Source organism: Malaya genurostris, chromosome 1 (assembly GCF_030247185.1).
Source record: "Malaya genurostris strain Urasoe2022 chromosome 1, Malgen_1.1, whole genome shotgun sequence".
In the NCBI taxonomy this organism is placed as follows: Eukaryota; Metazoa; Arthropoda; class Insecta; order Diptera; family Culicidae; genus Malaya; species Malaya genurostris.
The window spans coordinates 107,007,399-107,028,575 of NC_080570.1; the positions used below are offsets into that span (position 1 = coordinate 107,007,399).

The following is a 21,177-nucleotide window of genomic DNA, read 5'->3' on the forward strand; positions in this document are numbered from 1 at the left end:
TAATTGAACTTCTGCAGGTGTGTAGCATCTAATAACGAAGGCTGACTTGTAAAAATAGTAAAATGGGGAGGTCGAATCGATATGTTGCATTATTTGTTGTATGGTAATTCTGCTGTTGTGTGAATGTACGATAGCCCTAAACCATACTTAGATACAAATCTGTTTAGATTGGGAACATTGATACCCACCTGCGCTGTGAAATAATTTTCCACTTGTAACAAGAAAATAAGAAACATCTTGCTTTTATAATATTTATTTCAAGTTCAGTTTTGCTAGTTTCACAAAAATTACACTCATTAGTTGAAAATACCATTTCCATAGAATCCTATCACATACTGCATTGCATCCATGCATCCTTCGCGTTGCTAAAACTTTTTCGGTACTGTTCTCAAGCTCCAAGCTGGTCATTCTCAGATGAGTTCTTCAGTTTCAATGATGATGGGTTGGGTTCAAGATTAAGAAGATTCCTCTTGACTGTCGGTGTTATGGAAGTGACGGACGTTAAGCAGAAAATAAAGAGAATAGAAAAAATATACATTAATTTCAAATAAATTGTACAATAAACAGTAAGTACGCAAACATCAATATTGAGAGTATAGTCAAAGTTGATCGGTGCGGATGAAGCAGCTTACGATTTGTGTTTTTCTTTTTTTGTCTAAGATGTATGTATTTCAATTACGAAAATTTTAATACTATTGGTATATCGGGAATTGTCTTTGTTAGTAATTAGTTGTTGTGCTCGTTTCGAAATCCATACTGTCATGTTCGAAATTTATGAATCAGACAAACTACTGAGTAGAATAATAGTTACATAACAATGTAAAGTAACACCATAAATGTACAGCAGCTCTGAATCAATATCATTTTCTGCTAGAAGTATTTCAAGAAACTCATTCCTAAAAGAGAACTACTTCGCAGAGTTAGACAAAACGAGTTTGGCTTTCTCATTACACGTGGATGAACAAGTTGCGGGACTTAACTTTGTTCAAGAACTTAGTCACCAGTGCTTGTTTTACATACAAATAGCCGTAGACAATATCATTCTTATTAAACGATTTTTTTTCTCGAAATAAGCTTTTGTTTCAGCGATGACTTCCTCGTTGGAGTAGAATTTTCTTTTTTGGAGCATTGCTTTGAAGCCTGCAAATAGATAGTAGTCGCTGGGAGCCACATCCGGTGAATATGGTGGGTTCGCCAGCAATTTGAAGCTAAATTCATACAATTTCGCCGACGTGTGACACAATGCATTGTTTTTGTGAAAGAGCCCTTTTTCTTCTTCATTTGGAGTCGTGTCTCGCCGATTTCGTTCTTCAAATGCATCAATTAGACAATGTATCGTTCACTATTGATAGTATCACTTTGCTTAAGATAGTCGATGCTCTAAACTACATGAGCAACCCACTGAGGTCATTACCTTATCGGCTTATATTTATGTTTTTTGCCACTCTGGACTTTGCTCACCTACTGCAATTCACTCGGATGACTACCGCGTTGACTGCAGAATGTTATGATGGATCCAGGTTTCATCCATAGTCGCAAATTGATGCAAAAAATCCAGTTCATTTTGACGAAGTACCTCCAAATAGTGCTGGGCACACAATTTTGAATTACGGTGTTCAAAAAAGTTGGTGGAATTTAATCACGGTTTCCGGTATAACTACCTCAATCGTCTGGCCGGGCGCGCTCACTAACTTCAGCTCGTTTAAACTCACATACTATCGACAAATGGTTGTTTATAATGGAGCAGACAGTGATACTTACTACTTATTATATCATTTGTGGTAGCATTGTCTATGCATTGTCAACGCAGGCAACCGTCTTGAAACGTGATAGGAGTGGAGGTAATTTTGAATGTAAAATTTTGCTCCAACAAAATTTCGGTTGATAACTTTTATATGAAATCTCCATTGGCATTGGTTGTATGCGCAAATGATTTTTTTCTTTAAAGTTCTGTAGCAGTTTCATCTGATTGCATATACTACAATAAACAACTATAGATAATTTACTACGATCGTTCACTTTTCATCACCACATCGATTACAGCTCTTCGTAGCAAGATCGTGATGAAATGGTGCTTATATTATGCTGTGAAACGCCAGGAGACCACTTTTGGTTTAGATAAACCGTAGTAGTAATAGCTCAATTTTGCGTTTACCAAAATTAAACTTATGAATGATGCAACCTTGGGGTGTGGTTTGATCCCTAATGTACGTGGGGAGGACACATTAGGTATCTGATAACAAAAAAAAGTACAGGTGTGTAATGTCAGAGACATAACTGGATGTCGTGAATACGAATAAAACTGACACTTTTTCTTTATACTTCCGAATATCAATTAGTTGATCGATTGTGTTCATTGTGCAAGATTTCCCATTTTCACTACTAGAATTTGAAGGAATTTGAGGCTTTATACTACGCAACTTTATACTACGTCTTCTTTCATTGCCAACTGCTCCACCTGACGATCGAAGTCCATTTAAAAGCATTGCCGACTGCTCCACCTGACGATTGAAGTCCAAATGAAAGTACGACCTAAGTGTTTGAGGTTTTATACCACGCGAAAGGTCTGCTTTCATTGACGACTGCTCCACCTGACGGCTGAAGTCCATATAAAAGCATTGCCAACTGCTCCACCTGACGACTGAAGTCCATATAAAAGCATTGCCGACTGCTCCACCTGACGATTGAAGTCCAAATGAAAACACGACCTAAGCGTTTGAGGCTTTATACCACGCAAAAGGTCTGCTTTCATTGACGACTGCTCCACCTGACGGCTGAAGTCCATATAAAAGCATTGCCAACTGCTCCACCTGACGACTGAAGTCCAAATGAAAGCACGACCTAAGCGTTTGAGGCTTTATACCACGCAAAAGGTCTGCTTTCATTTACGACTGCTCCACCTGACGGCTGAAGTCCAAATGAGAGCACGACCTGAGCGTTTGAGGTTTGGTACCACGCAGAAGGTGCACTCTCCGAAGCTGCTGGTCCCATGACGTCCGCTTTCATCCAACGCACAAGAAGAAATGATCGATTTTCGCATTTTTTTTTTTTGTTTTGCATAAATATCTGTTTATTAATCTTATTTTTGTGTATTACATCAACATTTTACAGTACAAGTGTTTTGACCCTTTGGCCTTTCATCTTTGTTGTTCATACGATTCGTTATTAATATTAGGTGTTTTAGTTACTCTTGTTTTACATACTAATGTTTAATCATAATATTTATTTTAATTATTTATAAAATGTCTACCTACTTATAACTATCCCTAACCTAATACGTACAAATTTTGAATTATTTGTATTTCAGAGATTGAGCACCTCTCTTCAAATTTCGTGCAGAATTGTTCGAATTTTTGTTCTAGTATATCCAGTGAGGCAATCTCATGTACTTCACTAGTCCTTGTCCAAGGGGGTAGATTTAGAATCATCTTTAAGATCTTACTTTGAATGCGTTGAAGCCTAAGTTTGTGTGTTCATGCACAACCCCGCCAAACAGGGACTGCGTATTCAATTGCGGGGTAGATGATTTGTTTATAGACAGCCATCTGATTCTTCAGGCATAGTTTAGATGTTCTACAAATCAGCGGATACAGAGACCTGATGAGTATGCTACATTTTTGAACGATTTTGTCAACATGTGACCTGAATATCAGATGTCTGTCAAAGGTGAGTCCTAGATAGATAACTTCATCGGACCATTGAATGACCTCATCACCGAATCGTATTCTGCATTCGTCTGATGGAACAAGTTTTGGAGATCTTGAATGTGGAAACAAGATGACCTGAGTTTTTGCTGCATTGATCACAATTTTCCAGCTTGTAAAATATTCCGTTAAAGCGTCCAGACCTGTCTGTAGTTTATTTTTCAGAGCATTAATGACACGACCTTTGTAATGGCAGTATCATCAGCAGATTGTGACAGAACACCACCACCTGGAAGAGGTGGGATGTCTGATGTGAAAATGTTGTATAGAATGGGACCTAGGATACTTCCCTGGGGTACACCAGCAGGAATAGTAAATCTTTCTGAAAGTGCATTATTCAGAGAAACCTGGAATGCTCTATCTGCAAGATAATTTTTGATAATTTTACTAAGATACATGGGAAAATTATACCGATGCAGTTTGAACACCAGTCCATCGTGCCACACATTATCGAATGCCTTTTCAATATCCAATATTGCCATGGCAGTCGTTTTGGACACTGATTTGTTTTGCTTGATGACGTTGTTAACCCTTGTGAGCTGGTGGATGGTGGATCTTCCTTTCCGGAACCCAAACTGTTCTTCCAGAAATATATCCTGTTCATCTGCAAAAGCAAGAATTCGCCTTTGTATTGACTTTTCAAACAGCTTGGATAGGGCAGAGAGTAAGCTGATGGGCCGATAGCTCTTGGAAAAGGAAGGATCTTTCCCCGGTTTCAAAACTGGGATAACTTTAGCTGACTTCCACATTGAAGGGAAGTAACCAAGCTCCCAGCACCTGTTAAAAAGTTTAGCTAAGAAGACAAATGAGCGAATACTCAAATGTTTCAGCTCAATGTTGAATGTGTTGTCGAAACCGGGGGCCTTCATATTTTTGGATTTTTTCACAAAAGCCATCAGCTCATTCGCAGTGACTCTACTTTCCTCAGGAACTAAGCTGTCTGATTGGTCAACCTCAGCTACGCTATCAGCAACGGCTCTTTCATATGGACTAACAATGTTGACTCCTAAATTGTGAGAACACACAAACTGCTGGCCTAGCGCATTTGCCTTCTCTACTGGTGTGATTAAAGGTATTCCTTCAGCTGCGTCCTGGGGTGACATCAGAGGAGGAATAGGCTTCGGTTTTTTCTTAAGCACCTTCGTTAAGGACCAGAAGGGCTTTGAATGTGGGAGAATTTCTCGAAGCTTTTGCTGGAAGTTCCTGTTGCGAAGCTCAGATATCCTTTCCTGGATTATCCTAGTTAAGTTGTTATAAGTAGTCTTCCTATCTAGGATGCCAGTTCGTTGATACTGCCTCCGGTAGATATTCCGAAGTCGGATGAGTTTCTTGGTGACACTGTCGATTTGAAGAGAGGAACTCGGCATATGTTGTACTGGAACCGTCCTATCACGAGCGACTGTGATTGAATGCTGGAAGGAAGATAGGGCTGCATCGATTTCCATCGGGGAATCAAGTGGTAAATCGATATTAATAAGTTGGTCGGCGATATGTTGAAATTGGACCCAATCGGTGCGATAATAGTTCCTCCGAGGTTGAATAGGCACTGTTTCTGGTGAAGATCCCAACGTCAATATTACTGGAAAGTGGTCAGAAGAGAGCTCGTTGAAGACAACCGGAGAGCTGTCTATAGCGATGTTGCTGATGAATATATCCAAAATGGAATGAACTCCCGATCTGGAAAGTCGCGTTGGTTGATCCGGAGCGAAGATGTTGTATTGTCCAGCTTCGTAATCTTCGGCAAGTACGAATCCGTTTCGATTCTGTCTTCTGTTTCCCCACAGCTCATGCCGTGCGTTCAGGTCCCCAGCAATGATGAATTTGTTTTGTCGTCGAGTGAGCATAGCCAGATCTCGCTTCAATGATGCACACGTACCATCTCGAAGATTGGTTTGTTTGGGGCAGTACGCTGCAATGATGATGATGGGTCCCATCGTCGTTGTAATCTCAATTCCGATGGCTTCTATGAGTTGCAATTTAAAGGCTGACAGAAGCCTGTGCTGAATGGATCGTTTAACGGCAATGGCAACTCCCCCTCCTCTGGTAGTTGTCCTGTCGAACCTGTGAATCCTGTAATTGGAAATAAAAATAGAAATTTCAGGTTTAAGATGAGTTTCAGTTAAAATAGCAATATCGGCATTCTTTTCTTGAAGAAAGTCGGACAATTCAGCAGTTTTGCTCCTGAGTGAGCAAGCATTCCAATTTACTATAACCAACTCATTATATTGCATATTCGTTGATGAATTTGCCTAACGCGTTGATTTGCTCTAACCGCGTTCTGCAGTTTCGTAGTTTTGTTGTCATTGTTTCAAAAATGACGATCAGTTGTTCAGCAGAGAATAAATCACCAGAGTCATCCTTTGCTTGTGGTTGATTATTGCCCCATCCAGGAGGGATTCTTGAGGAAGATTCTTTTTGAGATCCAGCGGCTGAAGTCTTTGGATTGCTGCGAGGAAGTGGCGGCAAATTCGGAATATCCCTCTTCGGTGGGAGCCGTGGGAAATTAACTTCATCCTTCTGTGGAACATTCTTGCGCGTTGATTGTTTGCGGGACGCCTGTTGTCGAATTTTTGTGAACTCAGCACGTTTGGGACACGATTTGCTAGTAGATGGATGGTCGCCATCACAGTTCACACATTTTACAGCGATGTCATCTAGTAGGCAATCGTTGGTATTGTGTGGTTCGGCACATTTCCCGCACCGACTTTTCATGTGGCAATTCCTCGCTCCATGGCCGTAGTTCAAACAGTTCGTGCACTGTGTGACATCCCGATGTACCGGTTTATACTTTTGCCATTCGATGATTATGTGAAATAACGATTTAATCGTTTTCAGTTGACTCATGGTGATGGAGCCCTTCTCCAGATGAATCAGGTACAGTTGATCTCTAAACTTTTTGTCCGTATTATGGCGCTTCATTTTAAATACCATCAAAGGCTTTAGTCCAGCCTCCGACAGTGCCTGCTTTAGTTCGGCTTCCATCATGTCGGGTAGTCCTCGAAGTACAACCTTCATAGGTTTGTTGGCGGCAATATCGTGTGTGAAGTATTCCGCTTTTGTCTGCTTCAGATAGCATTCCACTCCTTTGTAGTGGTTCAAAGCCGGAACAGTTATTTTGTAGCCTTCAGTACATAAACGGATTGTTGCCTGTAGTCCTTTGCTGATCAGTGTGTTGAAATCCGAGCGTAGAGTTGGTGGGAAGCCCTTCAGGTAGAAAGGCGGCATTTTTTCCTTCTTCTGCAGTTCCTCTTCGACATCTACTGGCAGATCAGCATATTGGTTTTTACTCAGCAAACGGTCGTTTACCTGTACATCACTTGGCTTCAGACGCTTAGCATCCTTTGGATCCTTCTCGGATCTATGGCGGTTTTTACCCATAGCTTGGGTAGGTAGACAACTGCGAATAAAAAATAAAACAAAATCGAAATTAGTCGTAGTAGGTTATTCGTCTATCCACATCGAGTGTTAGATGACGAATGTTGTGATCGATTTTCGACCACGGTTCCCCTTTTATACGCAGTCAGTTGAAGATATGTGCCTGACTACCTCAAAATCGTCGTCCTTGCGCGAAAAAGCCAAGCAAAAGTAAAGAATTTTCCGCGTTGTTCTCAAAGTTTGAGAAAACTTAATTTTTGAGTTGTTTGTGGTTATCTCACGCTGTTCAAAATATTATCCTAAATTCCTGATCATATTTTTGATGAAATGTTGAAAGAATTATGTTGCTACCGTTAATACAAGTCGAGATATTCACGATTAAGTTCTGCCCATTCTTCCATATGGCTAATTTTGAAAAGGCACCCCATAGTAAAGTAAGTCGTATTCACGACAAAATTCCAACAAAGAGTAAATTTTCTTCGAACAATAACAGGATATTGGAAGGGTGCTCATCCGCAAGGTCTAATAAAATTGTATCAGACAACGATACTTTCAGTGATGGAATATGGATGTGTTTGTTTTTGTTCCGCTGCAAATTCTCATATTATTAAACTTCAGCGAATTTAGTACCATTATTTGTGAATTGTCTTAGGCTGCATGCATTCACGGAACGACCGAAACTAGCTCTGCGCCTAATTCGTATTACTGTTTTTGAATTAGTTGATTTTAACAACAAAATTTCCAAAATAACTATGAAATCAGTTAAAACTGAGAATTTACTTTGCTAGAAAAAACTCTTATTTTTAGAGAATGTGTTTAGTTGGCGAATATCCTGGACAAAAACCAGCAATATTTCAATCCAACACAAAATTCTCATTGACAACTAATTTTGTTATTAAAATCAGAAAATTTGTTCCTGTTTATCTATCACCATCATTACTGAAAATGAAATTGGTTTTATTAACAAAAACTCATGAGAATTGTCAAAGCAAAACAATCCATTAAAATGCTAAAACGGACAACTGAAACTGCTTGCAAATTGTTTTGATGTTTTTCGCATGTGTTACGATATATCCATATATAAATTTCTAAACCGATATGTAAAAATGACGTAAACTCTTAGTGGAAAGTGTATTTATTCGGAATTTGTGCGAATTTGTGACGATTGTGCGTAATAATGTTTTTACGCGTAACAGTGAAGTGAGTTTCGAATGTTGCACTCTAATTGTATATGTCAAATGATGTTTTTCGTATCTTTCAAAATTCCGGGCGACGCAGTCCGGGGTACTACTTGTATTCCGCTTTTGTTTTCCGAATGCTCGAAGTTTTCAGTAAGTGAGTCGATTTCGCGAAGTTGAATGAAGAAAACAGCGATTTAGAAGAACAATTTTCAAAAATAAATTTATTTTTCGTTTATGCCTTTGCTCCAATACAACATCATATTTATACCTGTCAATATAGAAAAGATAACCGCGACTGAAATTGTTTTCGGTAGTAGTGTGCCATCTAGTGGCTAGTAGTCATTACGGTGTTAACGTTTTTTCGGTGACAGAGAGCCATATAGCTACAAATTGCAGAAACCAATTCAACCATTTATGTTGGTTGAAAACAACGTTTTATTTCTCTAATTCAATTCAATGAAGTGTGCCTTAGCTGAGAAATGACAGCACGTTCAATTGGTGAATTCAACTAAAAAAATAGCCAAATATTTTTTTGTTATTAAGGAAATTAGAATTAAGAAATCTAAATTAGCAAAAGTAAGATTTTTTTAGTTGTCACAAAAAATAACTAACAAAAATCAGAAAATCAACTAATTTTTTCGCCAAAATGCTGATTTCGGTCTTTCCGTGTAACAAAAAGATTTATGAAGAACAAACGTCTGGTTCGGGACTAACGGAGTAAAATGTGCAAAAATATGAAAAAAGTGCACTTGATTTTCTCAGACCGAAAACCAAAATATTCAAAACTCGATTTTCTCTGAGACAGCTCGACCAATTTTTACAAGTTTCGATTCAAATGAAAGGTCTTACAATCCCATAAAACCTCACCGAATTTATCCGGATAAGTTTTCCGGTTCTGGAATTACAGGTTGATTAGAATAAAAATGTCTATTTCAAGAGCGTGTTCCTATACATGACATTAAAAAATCTAGCAAAATATTTTCAACTACCAATAATTCTATGATTGGGCAGGTCTGATTAGTTGATGACCAAATACATTGATTTTAAGCATACTGGATCGTCCTTCCTGGTTCCGGAAGTACTGAAAAAAGTGATCGTATACTTCAAACCTGAAATAACTCTAGATTCTCAGAAACGACTAGACCGATTCAAACGAAAGGTATTATAGTTTCATAGGTTGTAAACGAAGAAGTGAAAAGTTGTCTTGGAGGTAGATGACCTGACATTTAATTTCACGTTTGTAAAAATTGGTTGTATGTCAACAAAAAAAATCGTTCACATTTTTCGTACAATCGGGAACATTTTTCGATCGCGACAAACTGAATCGAATGGAAAAACATACAAAGAATGGAAGTTGGTTTTTTCAGTTATTGTACAACCTTACAATTTGAGGAAGGCAGAAACGCATGATATCGATATTGATAATTTGACCTCAAAGCAGTGCTATCGTCCCAACAGACCTGGAAAAAAGCGTGTAAATTTTCGTCTTCTGAGCGTCAAAATTGACTGATTTTTACAGTTAATGGAACAGATATATTCTGACATATTTTTGATGTTCGGCAAATATTTGAATCATGCTTGTAAAATTCAGTTATAAACGTTCTTATGAATTGAACAATATGTGGATTTACGTCAGCAGTAAAATTCATATTTTTTCGCTATGTAGAAACAACAAATTGAAACAAAAATACGTAATAAATAATCTTATCAAGTTGCCATAGATCAAATTGACAATAATCAGTCTAACGTTTCAACACAACAACAAGATTCTCCCTACATTTTTTGTACTAACTCGAACATTTATTACTTATTGCATGTATCCCTTCTGCACAGCACGGGTATGAGTAATTCGATTTCAAGGACCTTCGCATGTGTACTTGATTCCAGTACAGCTTTTTTTACAGCTTTGCTAGCATCATTTCCGTGACATAGTTCATGCATTACATGCATTAGACGGACAACACGCAAGCCGACATACGAAAATAGCAAACAATGAAAAAGCACATGTGGATTGAAACCACTTCAAGTCGCTTTAATTTCTTGATGTTTTGCATTTACCTATCGATAGTTCTTCCCACTGAAGTATTGGCACAGTTGAAGGAGTAACGCTCAGACCAAATTCGTATGTTTACTGTTTGAGGAAGTTTTGAGGAAGTTTATTTTTTTATTGCTCGTGATGCCAACGATTGAATCATGATAGGTTACTTCGCTAGGTTATGACGAATGCAGCCTGTTTGTTCGGAACTAATTATTATATGGTTTTATGAGACTTCATATTTTTAATATAACTGCGTATACTTACGTTTGCAACGTTGATAGAAAGGATACTGTTGCACGATCCGATGGTAAACATTGACCGAAAGCTTCTAGCAATAAAGGCTCTTCCGTTATGGCTTCCTGATAATCCTGAAACGAAACCTGCCGAAAGAAAATTGGCCTAAATTTGCATGAGTACATTTTGCATGACACCATCCCACCTTTCCATCCTTATCCATATCAAGCTTTCTCAGTGCTATCTCGACAAGATCCCTTACCCCTTCATCCGGGTCTTCGTCCTGGGGTTGCTTTATCAAACAGTTTCTCAAAAGGGCAAACATTTCGTCCTTTGTGATAAACCCGTCACTGTTTAAGTCATACACTCGGAAGCAAAACGCGGTCTTCTCCGCTTGGGAACCCTTCAGAAAGGTCGACAAACCTAATATCCAACCCTCCAGTCGAATCGGTAATCCTTCGTAACCTTTCTCCCAAGCGCAGAAAATTCGTTCCATCAGAGTTTCGTCCGTCACAATGTCGAAGGTGCTGTGCAGTAGTTCGCGAAAAACTGACCTGTCGATTCCGTCAGTGGAGGAACCGGCTTTCGCGATAACCCCCGCATTGTTCGCCGCCAGAGCCTTCGAGTTCAGGCTAGCGTTGGTCACCAATTTGCGAAATATTTTGCACAGTGCTTCCACCTCGATCCTGGCAGCATGTCGGATTGAATAGGAAAACAAATAGTCATCTAGTTGAAAAATAAAATAATGGTGAAGGAAAAAAAAGTTTTTTTAATTGGTTGAATATTTCTAAACATGAGCGTCTCTACTGGTAATGAACGGAACCGTTGACTTTTCGAGCAAATCATAATCGCGACCTGTGTATATTTTTTCGGAAAGTACGACAAATTGCTCCCAAGCACGCACTATCGTTTAACACGCCTGTTCAAAGGAAATAATAATGGAAAGATAAAAGTGATAGGGAAAAGTTTTGTTTGGGAAAATCATATTTCTCTATTTGTTCAGAACAGCGTGTGTGTGAATTTCGTTAATTAGTAATTATCAAGATGATTTTGATGTTTACGGCTAACGAACAAAAAGAACTGTTGAGAAAGGACAGATTATTTCCTCAAACAGTAAGTTCATTATTTTTTTGAATTTGTTTTAAGTCATATTTGGATAAATTTGCATTATAGCTCTAAAAGACGAGTTGCAATTTTATACACGCTTCACCCTGCATTTCCGTAGCAGGAAGTAAGATGCGGTTAACATTGTAGAAAAAAAATTCAACAATTTTTAAAAACCCACCTGTTTTTAAAAGACTACAACTTCTTGGTTTATTTCTATTTCGCCATCTTGACCTAGAGTGCAATAAACTTCTTCACACCAAATACCTTGAATCAATTAACTTTAATAAACTTTAACTTATTAACATTGACAAAGAACTTCTATGAGTTGCCCTTTGTAATCATACTATTTTTGATTTCATAGCTTGTAGGAAAAGGTTTCAAAATTATTATTTTTTCCTGTGAAAGGTGATCATTACCAATGTTGAGTCTGCCTAATAGTCCTAACGGAAAACACCATCAAACTATGAAAGTTACACCATTTCAAAACAAAATCATAATTCCCGACTACATTGCGGTTCCCCACTGTTGTCCTTCGTCAAGTTTTAACATTATAATGCATCAACGTTTTCGTCACGCGATACATGAAGGAAACACATTACTTGAACCCTTTCCACTCCTGAAGGTAATGTAACTAAAGTATGGTGAATCGAACTACAAAAGCAAAGCAGAACAATACCATCTAAATTTTTATGAGTTGAATATTTCAATGTAATCGTCCAATTCAGAAAAGCTACTTCAACAACTTGAAAAGACATGATATCGATAATCACGTGAAAAACGTTCCCCCATCCATAGCTTCCATTCTGTTGAAAATGGTTCGAGCAGTTTGCAATACGGTGGCGAAGAGTCCGTGTTCCAACCAAAAATAAAACGCAATGCGTTAAACTGAGCTCTTGCACTAGTAATAAGTGAAAAAAACCTGTTTTAATCCACCTAGTGGTGCTCTAAATGAAGCCTTTCACATGTTTAATATTGTGGTATTCTATTCAAAATTTTTCGACAGAAATCAAGAGATTGTTTGTGCATAACATACGGAATAAAACAGTGCTTTGATTGCGTAGGTCATCCTTAAGAAAATGAAGTGGGTTCACTATCATATGCACTTCCGGCACCGGAACCCGAGAACCGGTATAATCAAAGTCGGTTCGTACGGTCACCAACTAGCATGGCATACAAACTCTACTAGTACGCACCCTAAATTACGATTTAAACGTTTGTTGCATCCGAAAATATGCGGTAAATTTTGGTAGGACCATAAGACTTTTTAATTGACCCTAATGGCGTTTTTCATTGAAAAACACTGGTGGCGTGGATTGCTCTGGTTTTGCACTTTCGAGCAGAAATCGCAATGAAACACCGTCAGAATGTTGCATTTCTGCTCAAAAGTGCAAAACCAGAGCAATCCACGCCACCAGTGTTTTTTAATGAAAAACGACATAAGATTGGGAATAACGGTTTTGAGTCCAGTTTAGACAATTTTTTACGTTTTTTGTTTCGCCGGTTTAAGTGACGGTGTACAATATTGAACACACTTTACCCTATAACTCCAGAACCGAAAGTCGGATCCGGATGAAATTCAGGAATACCGTATGGGACCAGAAGACCTTTTCTAAGTTTGTCAAAATCGGTTCAGCCATCTCCGAGAAAACCTAGTGAGATTATTTGACACATTCACACACACACACACACACACACACACACACACACACACACACACACACACACACACACACACACACACACACACACACACACACACACACACACACACACACACACACACACACACACACACACTCACAGACATTGCTCAGCTCGATGAACTGAATCGAATGGTCAGTTAGCGCTCAACTTCCATGTAGAGTAGACACGTTTTACCAAACTTAGAAGTCGTGCACGGATAATTTTCTAGAGATTTTGTTTTCGGCGATAAGTCGCCAAAAGCTTTACACTTTTGTATCGTATCGAGTCGGCGTGAAAAGAGGCGTAATGAGACGACGCGAAAATACGTTCCGCATTGATTTTTCACAACTTCCGCGGAAGCCATCCTACGAGGAGCTTCATAGTTTCGTGAGCGAGATCCTCGAGCTACAAAAAGAGCAAGTAGTGCGTATCCAACCAAGCAGAAGTCTGGGATGTGCCTTCGTTAAGGTCAGTGAACTTGCGATAGCACAAAACGTAGTTCAAAAACACGATAATATTCATGAGACCGAGATCGAAGGGAAGATATACAAACTAAGGATAACAATGGAAGATGGAGCAGTGGAAGTGAAGCTATTCGATCTTTCTGAAGACGTAACCGATGAAAAAATTACCGAGTTCCTACGAGACTACGGTGACGTACTTTCGGTCAACGAAATAATGTGGGACGAGAAATTCGTTTTCGGCGGTATCTCGACAGGAGTGCGAGTGGCGAAAATGCTTGTTAAAAAGAACATTCCTTCTTTTGTCACTATAGACGGAGAATGTACAGCGGTCCAATACCATGGTCAACAGCAAACCTGTCGCCACTGTAGTGAGTTCGTACACAGTGGTATATCATTTGTCCAGAACAAAAAACTCCTTGTGCAAAAATTCGAGTCAGAACAGACTAACGAGTCGTATGCAAATGTCACCAAAAAAGCGGCAAAGCCGAAATCAACATAGCCACAGTTTTCACCCAAAAACCAAACCTTCAAAAAACCGTCGGTCCCTATACTATCTTTCCCAGAAGCCTCGGAAACTCAGATAAGACGTGCTGACTCAGAAACACACACGACAAACTCACAACAAATCCAAAAACAAACGGTACTCGACCATGGTCGTCGAGGGAAATCGAGAAACGATACCCTCAAGCTCGCGAACCTGCAGGCAATACCAATAAGTTCTGGAGACTCGCAACGCAGACCAGTAACTGGCGAATTCAAAACCGATGGTAACGAATCAGACCGATCAACAACCTCTACTAGCAGCCGCCGCTCTCTCCGTCGTCCACCAGGTAAAAAACCACGTCAAGACGATGACGACGAAACGGTAGAAGATAATATGGTTTCGTAATGGAGTACAGCAGCTATAATATTGCTACAATCAACATAAACACAATCACTAATACAACCAAACTAAACGCCCTCCAGAGTTTCATCCGCACGTTAGATCTCGAATTCGTTTTTTTACAAGAGGTGGAAAATGAACAACTCTCTGTGTCTGGTTATAACGTCATATGTAATGTAGATCACGCGAGAAGAGGAACGGCAATTGCTCTGAAGGAACACATTCGATTCTCCAACGTCGAGAAAAGCCTCGATGGTCGCCTTATAGCGTTGCGTATAAATAACACAACTATATGCAATATATACGCGCCGTCGGGTTCGGCTATGAGAGCTGACAGAGAAACGTTTTTCAATAACACACTAGCTTACTATCTTCGGCATCCGACCGAGCACGTGATTCTAGCAGGAGATTTTAATTGTGTCCTTCGGCAATGCGATACAACTGGTAATAACAAGAGTCCCGCTCTCCAGGCTACCGTTCAACAGATGCAACTACTCGATACGTGGGTTAAGCTATATCCACAAGTATCCGAGCCAACATATGTAACACACAACTCGACATCAAGGCTCGATCGTGTTTACATCAGCTCGAGTCTGCTTAACCAACTTAGGAACGTAAACACCCACGTATGTTCTTTTACGAACCACAAAGCCGTCACGGTTAGAATATGCCTTCCGTACCTCGGCAGAGAACCGGGACGCGGATATTGGTCCCTCCGTCCACATCTTTTGTCAGCAGAAAATATCAACGAATTTCGAATTAAGTGGCAATACTGGACTCGCCAGCGTCGGAACTTTCAATCGTGGATGGAATGGTGGCTAAAATTCGCTAAACCGAAAATAAAATCGTTTTTCAGATGGGTATCTAAGCTGGCATTTGACGATTTCTACCACGAGCATCAAAGACTTTACGCTCAACTTCGCATAGCGTACGATCGGTACTACCAAAACCCAAGCACGCTAAAAACCATCAACCAAATAAAAGCACAAATGCTGACACATCAGAGAGAGTTCACTCACATGTTCGTCCGCATTAACGAGACGTATATTGCTGGAGAACCGTTGTCTACATTCCAGCTAGGAGAGAGAAGGAAAAAACGAACGATCATCGCTAATCTGCAGACTGAGAACGACGAGATAATAGAACACTCCGAAGACATCGAACAGCACATGCTGGAATACTTCCGAAGCTTGTACGCGATGGGTGAAACCACAAACGATCGGGATACAGATTTCACATGTGATAGAATGGTACCAGAAAACGATGTAGCGAACGATGCGACCATGAGAGAAATAACAACAGCCGAAATACTTTTGACAATTAAAACGAGCGCCCCGAAAAAATCTCCAGGTACAGATGGTCTTCCGAGAGAATTCTACCTAAGAACGTTTGATGTCATACACCGAGAACTGAATCTCATCTTAAACGAGGCTATGGCTTCAAACTTCACCGCAGAGTTCGTTGAAAGTGTGATAGTGCTAGCGAAGAAAAAAGGGACAGGTAACTTTACACGCTCATATAGACCGATCTCTCTCATAAACTATGACTATAAGCTACTCTGCCGTATTCTCAAAACACGACTCGAAAGAGTCGTGAGTTCTCATCGGATTTTAGGTGCAACCCAAAAATGCTCCAACTCCGATAACAACATTTTCCAAGCAACTCTCTCTCTAAAAGACAGAATCGCACAGCTGATCACACGTAAACAGAGAGCAAAACTAATATCGTTCGATTTAGACCACGCGTTCGATCGGGTGGACCGAACATTTCTATTCGGCAACATGCGCTCACTCGGTATCAACTCAAGACTGGTATCCTTACTCGAACGGTTTGCAGAATTAACGTATTCGCGATTACTCGTGAACGGTCATGCATCGGTACCATTTCCAATACAACGTTCGGTTCCTCAAGGAAATCCACTATCGTCTCTCTGCTTCTCTCTATACATCGCACCACTATTAACACAACTCGAGCGTGTATGTGGAAACGACTTAATTGTAGCGTACGCAGATGACATCACTGTCATCGCCACAACCGTGGAAAAAATCGAGAGAATACGCACAATCTTTACACGTTTTTCTCGTGTGTCTGGAGCAAAACTTAATCTTTCGAAGACAACATCAATCAATGTAGGTCTCACTGACGGTACATGTTTAGATGTTCCATGGTTGCGAACAGAGAATATGGTTAAAGTGCTGGGCGTGAAATACGCCAATTCTATCCGTCTGATGACCAAATTAAACTGGGACGATGCGGTGAAAAAACTCACGCAACTTCTATGGCTGCACTCATTACGTTCTCTCACGCTAATTCAAAAGGTAACACTTCTAAACACTTTCGGCACATCCAGAATCTGGTACCTTGCGTCCATTCTTCAACCGTACACATTGCGAAGATGACTTCAGTCATGGGCACATTTTTGTGGCGAGGGCTTATAGCCCGGGTACCAATACAACAGCTTGCCCGTGAACGTGAACAGGGTGGACTCAAACTTCAGCTTCCGGCGTTTAAATGCAAATCTCTCTTGATTATACGTCATCTCAAGGAGATGGATTATATCCCGTTCTACAAATCGTACATACAGAATGTATCTGAACCAAACCCTATACCCGGTGACTGTCCCTGTCTAAAACTGATCTATCAACAACTCCAAATCCTACCTGTTGAAATCCACCAAAACTTATCCACACGTATAATTCACAAGGCTTACGTAGAGGAAACTGAAGAACCAAAGGTAGAAAGAGACAACCCAGAAGCAGAATGGCGACGGGTCTGGCATAATATACATCACACACGAGAGCTTTCATCGCAGCAACGAAGTGATATGTACCTCACCATCAACAGGAAAATTCTACATCGGCAACTGTTCTTTAGAATGCGACGAGTAGACGGAGAAATCTGCCTCCACTGTAATACATCTGTAGAAACAATACATCATAAATACAGTGAGTGTCGACGAGTAGCGGAGTCATGGACAACATTCCAACGAGTACTTACAAGACTCTGTAACGGCTGGAGAAGATTTTCGTTTTCAAAGTTGATCATACCAACGTTAGAAGGTGTGCCAAAAAACACGAGATCAAAAATTATGAAAATTTTTTTGTCATATATTAGTTACATAAATCAATGTGAAAATTATGTAAATATTTCAGCACTAGAATTCCATTTAGATCTTGAATTGTAAAATATAAATTTTAAATAAACATGACTTAATAAAAAAAAAAAAAAAAAAAAAATGGTATATGACACTTGGCCCTCCGGGACAATTTTCACTAGTCGGTTTATCAAGTAATTGCATAACCTTTCTATATAAGAAAGAAAATCATTAGAGAATATATAGAATGCTCAGCATGGGCATTATTATTATGCGAGTAACAGGATTGAAGGCAATCATTAGCTAAAATAAAAATAACTCGGGCTCACTCCACGTTCAATATGCTACTACACAGCGGCATCAAAAAGAAAAAAAAAACTCTAAAATTTGTATCAGGGGAACCTATCATTTTCATTTGACACATTTTGTCCATCATTCAATATAATTTTGAATACCATGTCTCATCGATGCAAAAATGAGATACTCTGACAGGGTGAAATCTGGAAAATACGTCGGGTTCGTTTGTTTAAGTCAATCAAAATAACTTCTATTGCTTTTATCACCAGATTGGTGGTACAAGACGGTTGTCTAGACTGTCTTCTGAAAAGGGTCCTACATTTTTAACCTTTTTGCCTTTCTCTATAGAAAGGTATTAGAATTGCTGGAAAACCCGACTTTCGAAGGGAGCCTCGGAGACCCATAGTGTTATATAAAATTCGACTCAGTTCGACGAGATCGGAAAATGTATGTGAGTGTGTACACTTTTCGAAGAAATTTTTACCGCTCAATTTTCTCAGAGCTAAACCGATTTTAGCAAATTTCGGCTCGTTTGAAAGCTGTTGTTAGGCCATTGATCAAGATTGAACATCAAATAGCTGTGACTTTTGGTTCCGGAGATATGATTGTATAAGTGACGTAACCGACAAATCGCGATAGTTTTTTACCGCGCAAGTTTTTCGGAGATGGCTGAACCGATTTCAACAAGCTTAGGCTCGTTTGAAAGCTACTATTGAGCCACTGATCAAGTTTGAAGATCAAATGACTGCGACTTCTGTTTCCGGAGATATGATGGTATAACCGGACGTAACCCACAAAACACGTTGATTTTTACCGCTCTAATATATAAGGGTGCCAATATTTTGGGATCACCTCTAATTTCGTAAAGCGCTAGTGCTCAAAAGTTTAAGCACCTCGAAAAAAAGCCCTCATGCAAAATTTGAGCCAAATCGGACATGGGTAAGGGGTGCTACCCAGCGGTTAAATTTTGGAAATTTTCGATCTTAAAAAAACACCGTAGGGGAGAGTACATGAAATTTCCGAAATCGAAAAATTTTGTTATTCCAAAAATCTTAAAATTGCATGAAACGTCGAGATTTAGTGTTATCTCAAAACAAATTTTTTTTCGAGAAAATCAACTTTCTGGGGCTCTGGGATTTTGTCCCAGAAAGTCGATTGAAAAAAAATCTCGACGTTTTATGCAATTCTAAGACTTTTGGTATCAATAATTTTTTTTCGATTTCGGAAATTTCATGTATTTCATTCCCGAGAAAATTAAGTTTCAATATTTGTCAAACACACACATGCACACACACAATCAATTACTCAGTTCGTCGAGCGGAATCGAATGATATATGACATTTGGCCCTCCGATCATCGGTTGAAAAATCGGTTTTCATAATGATAGCCTTACTTTTGAAAAGAGACAAACACACTTCAGCTTAGGTTAAAAAGAACATTTTTCTGTGGAAGTAAAGAGGTATGCTTTATATGATGTTAATTTATCGCAAATATTGTAAATTCAATTTTCGTTCTTCTTCAAAATTACACTCAACCTGTTATACTTGTTTTTGTTAGAATTAATAGTATGTAGCATTCATTATACCTCATCAAAATTCCAAAGACTTCATCAATCGTATCCAAAACAAATTCAACATCTACAAACAAATGAAAAAAATATAAATTTTTCATGAACAAATTTTGAATGCCACACTTAATATTAGTATTATTATAGAAACATCCTGGCCCTTATTATGGGTATCACTTCACGGTGGAAATCAAGTGAAGTGAATATAGGTTCCTATTAGGGAAGTCACTTCAGAGACAAAAGTAAGTACTTGGATGAATTTGATGTCATTATAAACATCACGCCACCAACATATTGTTGAAAAATTAGTTTTTCCCACCACAGTGATCACTTCACTATGCGTGATACTGGTAATAGGTGAAATCAAGTGAAGTGACATGTAAGTGAAGTGAATGTGAAAGTTGAAGTGAGAACGGTAATAAGGGCCCCTGGTTCTGAGATATTTCTGAAAATTTGGCATCGAAATTAAATACCCTGAAGCCTTCACCATCGTAGCACTAGAATAAAGAATCGAAACGCTACTAGTAACATAATCATAAAAGTACGACATATGTATGCTTGAGCGAATAAGTTGAATGTACTATTACTGAAATAAATTCAGTAACATTTTTTAAATCTTTTGATAAGTTTATTCTAACGAACTAGGGTACGAACATCCCACTATGCATTGACATAGACTTGAGGAAGCGCGTTTCGTTCGCATTTCATTTCAACAGTAGCTGTCAAAGATTTGAAAAGACGAAGACAGGTATTTAGTTGAACTATCCTAGTCAAGAAAGAATATGGAACGGTAACGTGCCAATCTGAATATTTGGTATTGACCTTCCGGTTGAAGTTAGTGTTTCTGTACACTATTTGCAATATTCTAATGCTTCAGGGGAAACGCACCACGAACCCAATAAATATTTGATTGATGTTTATACAATCGTTTTAGTTTTTGTGTTTTTAAAGCATATATATTATAGTTTTATCCAGCTCCATTCGTTCAGTATCATTATTATCATCATCATCAAATGACTTGCTTCTTTCTCATTTTCAAATATCTATAGCCGTTCTGATTAGTTGAGTTTTTTAGTGAGCGAAGCAAACTTTCCTTCTTTACTTCCAGAATTGTAACTATACACCTTTACTAAAGTACGACTTACCAGGTGTTAGTTAGGCGATTGTGTGGATTGTGCAAGCTTTCCCCTTCTTTACTACTAGAAGCTTTCCCCTTCTTTACTACTAGAAGTTTTCCCCTTCTTTACTACTAGTATTTTATACGGTGCATCTACACTTAAGAAAAATATTGTGACAGTTAAATATTACGAAATAACTTGTATAGTTCTTCATGATAAAAAAAAACCTGTTTTAATCCATTTAATTTTTTTATTAGTGTAATGATACCTTTCTTATATTACTCATAACATTATGAATATTACTGTGGAATTCGCAAAAACATCTGTTCTTTGAATAGAAATAGGAAAGTTTTTCCGGACTTACTCTAACAAAATCTACAAATCCTGTTTACCCTGTAGTTCTTGAACCGGAAGTAGTATTCACAACAAATT

At 38.8% G+C, this 21,177-nt stretch overlaps 1 protein-coding gene across 4 annotated transcripts in view; it reads right to left on the reverse strand.

Moving 5' to 3' along the window:
- Positions 1 to 237: 237 nt before the first annotated feature.
- The window catches only part of LOC131425325 (calaxin-like), a 41,903-nt gene continuing 20,963 nt past the window's right edge, over positions 238 to 21,177 (reverse strand). For 2 of the 4 annotated variants that reach the window (XR_009228977.1, XR_009228976.1), the window contains 4 exons: positions 10,738 to 11,218; positions 10,563 to 10,678; positions 10,319 to 10,504; positions 238 to 474 (listed from right to left, as the gene is read on the reverse strand). Coding sequence is in view for 1 of the 4 variants with exons in the window: in XM_058587134.1 (XP_058443117.1) it covers positions 456 to 474; positions 10,563 to 10,678; positions 10,738 to 11,218 (616 nt within the window). In the remaining 3 variants the exon portion in view is untranslated. The remainder of the gene's footprint in view (positions 475 to 10,318; positions 10,505 to 10,562; positions 10,679 to 10,737; positions 11,219 to 21,177) is intronic. The other 2 variants (XR_009228978.1, XM_058587134.1) reach the window with 2 other exon arrangements.